The sequence below is a fragment of the Elaeis guineensis genome, chromosome 16 (genome assembly GCF_000442705.2).
Source record: "Elaeis guineensis isolate ETL-2024a chromosome 16, EG11, whole genome shotgun sequence".
NCBI lineage: Eukaryota > Viridiplantae > Streptophyta > Magnoliopsida > Arecales > Arecaceae > Elaeis > Elaeis guineensis.
Window position 1 is genome coordinate 32152980 of NC_026008.2, and position 11129 is coordinate 32164108.

General features: G+C 35.9%; 1 protein-coding gene across 2 annotated transcripts; it reads right to left on the minus strand.

Annotated features, from left to right (window-relative positions):
* Positions 1–8910: 8910 nt before the first annotated feature.
* LOC140854384 (protein yippee-like At4g27745) lies at positions 8911–10212 on the minus strand. 2 transcript variants are annotated; one of them, XM_073250317.1, is made up of 3 exons: positions 9989–10212; positions 9748–9860; positions 8911–9403 (listed from the first exon to the last, which is right to left on the minus strand). In XM_073250317.1, the coding sequence occupies exons 2-3, from the start codon at positions 9838–9840 to the stop codon at positions 9176–9178; spliced, it is 321 nt and encodes a 106-aa protein (XP_073106418.1). In that variant the 5' UTR covers positions 9841–9860; positions 9989–10212; the 3' UTR covers positions 8911–9175. The 2 variants fall into 2 exon arrangements, with proteins under 2 accessions (XP_073106418.1, XP_073106417.1); XM_073250316.1 differs by having other exon boundaries at positions 9748–9865; positions 9989–10209.
* Between the last annotated feature and the right edge of the window lie 917 nt (positions 10213–11129).

Below are 11129 nucleotides of genomic sequence, written 5' to 3' on the forward strand. Positions count from 1 at the left end.
CCATGATTTCGATCTAGCCATGACTTGATTTGATCATGTTGATTTTATCAATCGAGATATTGGACCAATCGTAATGTTGGATTGTGTCGCCTGATCAATTCGAATTGTACCTCATAAATTCTCTCTCCTCTGATTTTCTCTCTCTCTACTTGATTTTATGAAATCAATGAAGAAACCTCGGTCCTATCACTTCAAATCTGATTTGATCTGATAGTCAAAACCTTGGATCGTTTAGGTCCTAATTAGATTTTGATTAGATGAAATTAGATGATCAGACCAGTCTAAACCGTTGAAATATGGTATTCGTATTCTTTCTAATTATTGAAATTGATTCTGTATAGGATTGTGGATATTTGACTATGGGATATCACGATACGATCTACGAACAGAATTTTTGGAAGAAAATTTATAGAATTATGTGGATTTATTGGAATGCATTCGAGGTAAGTAATGTTTCACTTTTTCTAGATTTATCGATAAATTATAATATATTTTTCTGACATGATTTGTGAAACGATGCATGAATTGGATGAATGGTATTTTTGTTATGAAAATATCTTATTTGAAATGTTATGATGAAGCATGATTGAACATATTAATTTCATGATGCATTATATTGATTGATTTCGATACTACATGATTATATGTTTTATTATCGAAATTAAAATATGAAATATGATTTATGAAGAATTATGATATAAGAAACATTATGAATTGACAACCTGACTATGTAAAGGACCCCGCCAATGGGAGCATATACGTTGGCAATTGATTGTCCTGAGGGTTTATGTTGCCAGTGAGACCAGCGACATGTCGCCAGAGAGACCAGCAACAAACCGCCAGTGAGACCAGTGGTTCCAAAGGATAGGCTGTCAGATGATTCGCAGCCTACCGCAAGCAGATACGCGGCATTATGACCCTGCCACAGAGAAAATATGATCATAGCTCATGGTTGACGAAAAAAATTTAAGAACGAAAAAATTGAAATCTGAAAAAAAAAATTTGAATTTTCGAAAAAAAAATGAAATTGACATGAATTATGTTGCATAATTGAAATTGATTTCGAATTGATGAACTATATATGCTTATTTTCTATAAATGATTATTTACTTAAATGCCTGATGAAATCTGTTTGAAAAGTGATCATTGCTTACTTGACTGTCTAGCTCATTACCTCTTATTTTACTGTTTTTATAGATGTTGAAAAATTAAGATGATACAAGATATGAATGGAAGAGTGATCAGAAGCAGAATCTCTATACTTTTTTTTTGGTTGAAAGTCTTATTGAATTTGATGTAAGGACTATGAATCATTGTTGAATTTATTGAGATATTAAAGAAAAAAAATTTAGATCGTTATGTTTTGGATTTAAATTATTGACTAGTTATTCTGCTGTTGTTTTAGGATAGCATGATAAGATGCCTTGCATGCTTATGGAAAGAGTTTTCTATGAGTATGCGGCGGTTGTCATGACCCTCGATTCACAATCTCGAATTGGAGGCGTGACACGAGCCTTTTTGGCTGATCCACGTATTTTTTGTTTCTGTTTTATTTTTTTTCTCCTACTGCGACGTGCGGTATCGAAAAGGTCCTGTGGAGGTAGTGTCCTGATCAGACATCCCCAACAAGTGGTATCAGAGCGAGACAATACCAGAACACAGATTGCGATGGTGGTGAGTAAGATTGAAGATGGAGAGGACAGAATCAATCAAGATGGAGATCAACAGATTTGATGAAAAGAGTACTTTCTCCTTATGGCAGACAAAGGTGAACGACGTGCTCATCCAACAAAGGTTGATCGATGCTCTCTTATGTGAGAAAAAGCCGACCACCATGGAGGTACAGGATTAGAGGTGACTCCAAATGCAGGCGGTGGAGTACCATTCGCATGTACCTAGCGGATGAGGTGGTGATCCATGTGCTTAGCAAAACTTCTTCGATGGTGCTGTGGCCGAAGCTCGAGGAGTTTGTACATGGTGAAGTCTCTCACCAACACCCTTTTTCTCTTGAAGTAATTTTACCAGCTGCGGATGACTGAAGGACAGAGCATGCAGAAGCATCTCAGCCACTTTCAGAAGATCCTCACCGACCTTCTCAACCATTGGCGAGAAAATTAAGGAGAAGACCAGGGCGCTGGTCTTACTAGCATCGCTTCCTCCTTCATATGAGTCCTTGGTGACTGCTCTTCTAGTAGAAAGAGTACCATCAAGATGGACGAGATCACCGCAGCGATTCTTCAGAACAAGATTCTCAAGAGGGAGAACCCAGCTTCGAGCTCAGGGGGAAGCTCAGCTTTAGTGGTTTCTGGAGGAGTAGGAAGTGGTAGACGGAGCGATAGGAGATCGCGATGAGGATGATTCAAGTCCAGGACAAGGAACTTGAGCAAGATCAGATGTTATCGGTGTGACGAGTTGGGGCATCTAACTAGAGATTGCTCTCAACTCAGGGATCGGACGATGGCTACTGCAGCGACGGTCAGTAGCGAGTCAGAGGGTGATGTCCTGAAAATATCTGACGAGATATCTATTCTTTCTAGCAGTGAATTTTAGATTCTGCATGTACCTATCATATATATTGCAGAGATGAGCAGTTTGACTCTCTGGAGAACAGTGAAGACACTGTTTATTTGTCGGATGGATCGAGCTGTACGATCAGAGGCATCAGGACGGTCAGCTGGAGGACACATGATGGTGTAGTGAGAAGATTGGGGGAGATCCGATATATACTCGATTTCAGACGGAATCTTATATCACTAAGCAGACTGGATTCGAGAGGCTACAGGATGATAGCTGGTAGAGAAATCTTGAAGATGTTGCGCAGCAATAGGATTATTCTGAAGGAAAAGAAAAGAACGAGAGGACATTACTACTTAGCGGAGAGCCCAGTGCGAGGTGGAGCTTTAGGAGCCAGAAGAAGCTCAGAGTGAGGTAGAGCTCTAGGTGGAGGTGGATCAGGCATGAGATGCGAGATTCGAAAAGATGAAAGACAATATCGCAAGGTGAGATTGCTATTACCTAGGATGATATCCCATACAGATCTCAGGACAGGAGGAGCACAGCATATGACGAAGATGGGATTGAGCGGCCTTGCTCAACTTCCATGTCTGTCCATCTATGATCAGCAGACGATTGCCCAGGGCATGGGGGCGAGGAGATCCAGAAGCTCTCAGATTTAGGAGGAAACCGAATATCAAATCGAGGTGAAGATTGTGAAGATTTGATGTCTCAAAATTCGATCCACACTAAGCCCACAGTGAGGTCTGGGATGACGAATGTAGTCCAACGAGCCCAAGATCATCTCAAATGGAGATCTGATGGTGGAGATACGCTCGATAGAAGATGGCACAAAAATTGGAGCAGCAGAGGCCGGTGGCAGCTGGCGGAGACTGCAGCAATGCAACCGCACACGACAGCATGCAGTCTGATCGTGAGTGTGCGGACGTGCAGGCGCGTGCGGAGCACGGCCCAGGCCCACGCGGGCGTGGCCCGCGCGATGCGGTCCATGCGTAGCGCATGGACCGACGGTCCACAGGGACCCACGTGGATGGAGAGGGCATTTCCTCTTGATTTCTCGCGGTCCATCATAGATCGACAGTCGTTTTCCCTCGATTTCTCGTGATCTACCGAAGTTTTTCATAAACCATGTCACGATCCGACGGTCTGAAGCAGTGCCGGTCGTGATCTAAGGGTTCAGAAAGATTTTGGGTGCTGTGAGGAGTCCATACTCCTATTTTTTCATAGATTTAAGGCTTTAAAAAGCCTTGTTCATGGAATAGAGATGTGCGTGAGCGATTTTGTTCGGCAGAAGACTCAAAGCAACGGAAGCGAGGCACCGATAAGAGCAGGGAGACTTCAGGCAAATTGTCGGATAGCGGACAGCAGTTGCTTTAAAGGTTCAGAAAGATCTTTCTAAAAAAAGAGCTTTTGTGAAGGAGAGCTTCTTGTGAGGGAGAGATTGGGTATATAAAGATTGAGGGTGTGATCTCCTTTTGTAATTTTTATCTTTTCTCATAGTGAAGCTTGCATGTCCCATGGAGGTGAGCTTTTTTTGACTGATCCATGTATTTGATTATTTCTATTTTATTTCTTCTTTCTTCCTGCTGTGACGCGCGGTATCAAAAAAATTCTATGTAGGTGGTATCCTAACCAGACATCCCAACAAAGATCTCCATCAAGGAGACACTTTATACCCTTACCTTCTAATTGTTGTGGAAGTGTTGTCCTCTATTCTTAAAAAAGCTGAGCATCAAAATCTATAAATGGAGTAGCAAGTTGCAGAAGAGGACCAAGAATCACTCACTTGTTACTTGCCAATGACAATCTTCTTTTTGCAAATGCCGCCAGAGAATCAATAGCAGTGAGTGCAGCTGGCAAATATAGATTTATCATAACAAATGTAGTGTGGTACCTGAAGATAGTGCTGTGCTTTGGATGCTGGAATGTGGATTCCATCTTGAAAAAACATGCACTGGTAATTGGATGTGTATATTACCTATGCCCCTCAGTGACCACCTATAACATTGCCATCTACCAGTCAACCAATACCACCTTCCATAAAGAATCACCAAATACTCAAATTTTTGCCCACACTAACATCATTCTTTAATAACAAATAGCTCTTACAATATACAATTTAAGCTCTCTTGAGATGTCCATCATCAGACGTTTGATCGTGGTGCATGAGAAAGAAAAGGAAACAGGAATTTCTCTCCTGCAATTGATGCTTTCTTTTAGAGTCACTAAGACAACGAAAATGAGGTTAAGGATTATTGCTGTGGTTGAGAATCTGAACAAGAAAAAACACTCAAGTCTTAATTTTTCATTAAAGCGTTTAATAAATTAATAAAAAAAATGTATACTGTTGCGATTGAGAGTTCCAGGAAAGAAACACAGAAAGCTTATACGTTAGTCTTAATTTTTCAGTCTTTTGGTATAAAAAAAATTCATTCCTTGATTAAACTTTCACCAATATTTAACAGGAAAAATTCACTGCCATGTGTATTGCACATGACAAGATCTAGTCTGGCAAATGGTAAGATTATTGAGGAAGCCTTTATAACTGCAATCTACCCACCGAAGAGCATGACTTCACTATTCCGACTGGTTACAGACCAGTCCCTCGACTGAATAGGTGTGTCCCAGTTATGCTTTTTGGATTTCCTTTTTTACCTTTGTCTACAGGTGTTCCTATGGAGAAATCTTTCACACTATCTCCGAAGCATAAACTTTTTGTGCGATTCACTTCTAAATTTGAATGTTATTATTGAGAAAGTCATTTGATCAAAGAAGCAGAGCAAGAAACACCCCTTTCTACTTTCTTCAAATTATCCTTACGTCCACATTCATTAGCATATTGGAGATGAGTGAAAGGCTCTTGACTTATGTGAAACACAAAGTCACCAGCAGCCCCTCCTCTACCATAACATGTAATCATCTCAAAAATTCCATAACCAAAGTGGTGAGATGACATTACTATGTTTCAGCTCCTTTCTCTGCCAAAGAAACCGACTTTAGGAACATCATTTTTATTGGAGAATCAGCCATCATGCTATGGTTCCTCATCTATCACATGTATCTATTTCTAAAAGCCATTCATTACATCCACAGCCATAATTTTATCCTATTCAACTCCATCACAAGTCTTCTCCAGAATTTTCCTTAATTTTGATTTTAAAGCATGCCATGACTATTTGGTTTCTGTAAATCCATAAGCTGTCCAAAATTATTAAAACTTCTTAAAATGATAGAAATCATATGAAGTTTTCATTTATACAGCGCAATCACATGTTAGCAGGTTCACAATCCTAGTTACAATATCTTATAGTGTTAAAGAATGTCAAGGTGGAAACTGGAACCCGCTAAGCACTTTCTTGATATAGATCAAAGAACTAGGTCACCAACATCAGCCGTCATAATCTGCAAAACCATTAGCATTTAGGACAATGATACATATGAAATCATTCAGTCTTAAGTTTTCAGCCACCCATGCAAAAGGCACTGACACTTTCTACTAAGTTAGACCAACCTCAGGTTTCCTATTAATGCTAATTGGCTTTTATTTATTTCAAAGGATCATATCACTTCAATTTTGGACTGAAGTTTCTTTGTCCCCCAAATAAACTACCTATTAAGTTATTTAAATACATGGAGTTCATTAAAAGGAAAGATTATTGAAAGGCTACAATAAAATTTCACAAAGCATACCATAAATCAATTCAATTTCCATTCTGCCTTCTGGAAAGAACCTTTCCGCTTAACTCAAAATCAATGCAAAGACTTAGTTTGAATATCTAGAGATCTGTTCAGATTATGATATAAAAAGATGTTATATTTGAAGCTTCTGATTTAAAATAACCATCAAGTCCATAATTAAATACACTTTCAAAATATGCATATCATAAATCAACATCCAATTTTATTCAAGTACCAAGGTTAAATAACTTGAAGAACATATGCAGGAGGAGGGAGAGAGTGCCACAAAAATATATTGCAGTCTCTTGAGTTTGCTCCAATGAAGTAAGAGCTAATAGCTTATGAGCATTACACTAAAATTTTTTAAGCAATATATCTTGAAGGAACCTTTCGATTTTATTTAATATTTGAACAAAAGTTAGAGAGTACTTTATCCAGTAAGATTCTTGATAATTGCTAAAAGGTACTAGACACACTTAACTAACGCTAGACTGGTTACTGTCATCATGACATGGGCAATCAAGCATCACAAAACTGGTGCTTTTGAACCATAAAATTAAAGGTATCTTGGAGTAGAAAGAGTATTTCTAGCAAAAATCAGGGTACCCAAGAAATAAACGATTTATGATCATTTCAACGGGATTCTACACAATGGATTTTAATTTTTGGATATATCTCCAACAGGTTTAATTGTTACTGGATTGTAAAAGAGGCGATATACACTTAAATAATGATAAGAACCATAAAACAATGAGTGTGAAATGACTAAATGATGAGATACATGATGTCAATCAAGAACTCCACATAGAAGTCTTGTAGAAACAGTTTATAAGCAGCGGTTAAGAGTACAGAAGGGAAGTGGTCATAGATATTTGTGGCGCTGATTGAGGATGAGGACATGCAACTGTTTAAATATTTACCCTGTAATAACAATTAAGTGAGGTATATTATATTCAATGTATACATGCTGCTTAATTATTATTATAGGCTAAGAAGAAGATGCCAACCCCCAAAAAAAAGGGAAAAAAACCTACCCAATGGAAAGGCATCCAGACAATAAACCAGCAAAATATCAACAAAAAATGAACTAAAATGGACAAATAAAAAATACATACCAAAAAAACCATAACCAAAATACATGAGGAGACAAATAACCAATCTCTTAAATAAATAGTAAAAATAGATTAAATAACAGATTGCAAAGAAAGTTCATACTAAGGCCTGTCCTCAGTCATAGACAAGCGACAATGCAGAACCATATAAGATACTATATCAACAACCTCTGCCTAAATAAAGAGACTAATAAAAAGTATTCAACAGACGCGAAGAGGATAACAACAGAGGTAATCAAACTATATAAGATACCATCACAACAACCTCTAGCTAAATAGAAAGACTGATATTGCAAATATATTAATAGGAAGCATCAAATGTTAAGACCATAACAACCTAGTAAAGCAAAGTTAATAAACTAGGTCTTGTAGAAAACATTTCCCAAGCTTATAGCTAACACATGCATTTGCAACACAATAAAGTAACTGAGCATCAATATACGAACGATGACACAATATGCTAATGAGTTACATGGATTTTCGATTTAATAGCTTTTCCATTTTGTACATGCATTATTATGCAGAAATGGACATAAGAATCAGTTTTGCATAGTCATGCATGTCTTTTATTTGGCAAGATGGATAGAGAGAGAGAGAGAGATGGAATATATAGAAAAGAAAATGTCAATTCTTTCGTAGTTTATCAAGTTTTTATTTTCTGAATTAACAATATTAAAATATTATATTTGTTAGAATGTTTCATCTTCTACATGAAATTGATATAGTCTTTTTCTGTTGCTAAATACTAACTTATTAGTAATTTACCAATTCTTATTGTAGCCCTTTATTTCAAACATTCCAATGAGTATGACCTCTTTTATATGTGTTTGAAAGGTTGAGATGTCTCTAAAGACCTACAAAGTGCCTGCAAGTATTGTACACATCCGGCATCCCCAACCTCTTAAATCTAATGTTGAGGAATTTGATAAATACTGAAGTGCTTGATGTGCATTAATCTTCCCAATATGTGTTGAGATACATTCTTCAAGCCATATGCTAGAGCCCAAGCAACACCAACTATCATGAGAAGAGATTGAAGCAGAATCTAAACTCTTAAGGTATGTAGTAGACAACTTAAAACACAAAATCAAGGTTTCGGATTTAAGCCAGCATGACAAAATTTTGATCTCTGCTGTAAAATAACACATATCAGGAAAACTCAAGAAAATAGCTATGAACTAAATATGTAATACTCACAAGCATGCATAAATTATTCATAAAGCTTACAAATCTAATAAAGCTTTTTATTTAATACTAAGACATGATTTCCACTAATTTGAGATATGCATGACTATGATCACAATGATTCTTATTCTTCATGACAAAGTTTTTTCAGCATACGTGCCTATCTCAATGATCACTAAAGCAAATTACTGATTTTATCTATTGGTATTTGGTAATTAGAAAAGTAGACAAATTCAGGAAAGTTTAACAAGGGCATTCTTACCCCCGAAAACAGTAGCTGATTTTGGTTAAAATGCCTGTTTAAGCATTTAAATAAGATTCAAAACTGATTCAGCCATACTGTTGCTAAATAAAACATGAAATATGTTGCACAGAGACTACAAACAGAAAAGAAAAGCAAGAATGTTTTGGTGCATCCATCTTAGAAACAATGAGCATTCAGTGTTGCATTACCAATATCCACAAGTTCATTTCTTATTCACAAAAGAAATCACCAGCCATTAGTGCACAACCTGTACAGATTACATGGATGCAAGAACGCACAATTGCCAGAGACTGGAACATACAGTTTAACTGCTACGTACAAGAAGAACAAATGAATCCATCAGAAGACAAAGAAGACAGTGTCAAATGACCACATCACTCGCATGCATAAGCTTCATCAACACAGAATCAATCCATGTGGACTACCAGTTCTCCCTGACAATCTTTGATTTTTCAAATATGAACTTGCCTTCTTTGTACTTTTGTGTCTGCTCATAAGCTCTTAGATACTTCCATCCCAGCACATCATGGCACTCGCGGCAGTAAATATCAGCAACTCTATGGAGTCCTGTGATTAGCTCCCTGTCTTCCTTTGGCCCGACGACTATGTTTATCGCATGAGAAAACAAAAAGGCTCGCCCTTTTCTTCCCTATGATAATTTTGGGGTGATGGAATATATACAGATCATTTAACATAAGCAAAAGCACAACAATTATGATGCTTATGAAACAAAGTTTCCTAACGGAGTGGCTTGTAGCAATTACATTACAAGAAATGAATACTTTTAATCAAATACTAAAGCTCGAGTTCAAATTCTATATAAACAGCCTGACAAATTGAACTGAATTAAGTTTCATCATATGCTCCAGTTATGCATCTCAATTTTGTTCTTCACATAAATAAATTTCTAAATTTCGCAAAGACAATATCTATAAATGGTCCAAAGTCCAAACACTCCCAAACAAATTAGTTAATGTTTGTTAAAAGCTTCACCTGAAAAGCTTTCGAGATTATGTCGTCGTGAAGACAGACATGGTTTCGACAATTGGAGCAGCTGTAGATCCGAAGACCAACCAATTCCGCCATCGTCCCACCCGTCTCTTATCCTGCCCTGAGAAGAAAAGGCAAAAAAAAAAAAAAAAACGGAAGTTTAACCAACATTGCGCACAAAAACATCAAAAAATACCAACACAGAGAGAAAATTAATGAAGAAAGTAATAAAATCCAAACGAACCTCTATAAAATTAAAAGCAAAACTCCTCCTATCGCCGCCGCCGAAGGGTCTGAGAATAGAAATTATGAGAACACAAAGCACAGCGGTGGGCGGCGGAAAGCCAAAGTAGGGGGAGAAGAATTAAAGACAAAATAGCAATAGAGTAATAAGGAAAGCAAGTTTGAGTAGCCAAGCAAGAAAAGAATGGGGAAAAATATGGGATGAAAAGGACCGGGTTGGTTGATAGAATAGAATAAAGGGAAGGAGAACCCAAGACTTGATTTAACTGGTATAAATAAATTGAGAATTAGTGCAACCAAGTTCAGTAGTTAAGGTAAAAAATAATTAAAAAAATAGGAGGACGAAGAGATGGACACACTATCGAATAAAATATTTACAATAATTTAAGGAGTTTGAATTGGGATCCTACGTTGGGAAGGTTGGTTTGTTTTTTTACGGATAAAAAAATTATTTAAAAATTTATATTTTTTAAATAAATATTTTTTTTAAATAATTTATTTATATATTTATATATTATTATTATTTTTTAAATAAATTATTAAAATTTATTTATATTTTTTATAATACTTTTTATATCTTTTAAATTAAAAAAATGCTTGACTTAGTTATTGAGATATTGAAAATAAAAATAAAATATTTTAAAAATAAAATTAAATATCATATTATTGATCAATAAAAAAATAATTTAATCATGTTTTAGATGGATAAATTTTTTTTTATTTTATAGATAAATACTATCAGTGAAAAATAATTTATTCATCTTGAAAAATATAAAAATATGAATAAATTTATTAATAAAAAATTTGATCAATATTTTTATAATATTTAATTAAAAAATAAAAAAATATCATGATCTAATTAGTCAAATATAATTTTATTTTTAAAAAAATATTTAAAAAAATAAAAAGCTCAAATAGCTTTCTATTTTGCTGAGCTAAGGGTTTTTCATCTCCGAGGATACGTATGTATCACAAAAAATTAAATTTTCTACTGTATCTCTTTATTATCTGCCCCCTCATTCTTCTTTTACTATTCATCAAAATTTTATCTGATTTAAATATCAATAAATTTTTGGCCGAATCAATTTCAGTAATCTTTGAGCTCTTTTTCTTTCTTTGTACCGGATGGCAAATGTAGATCT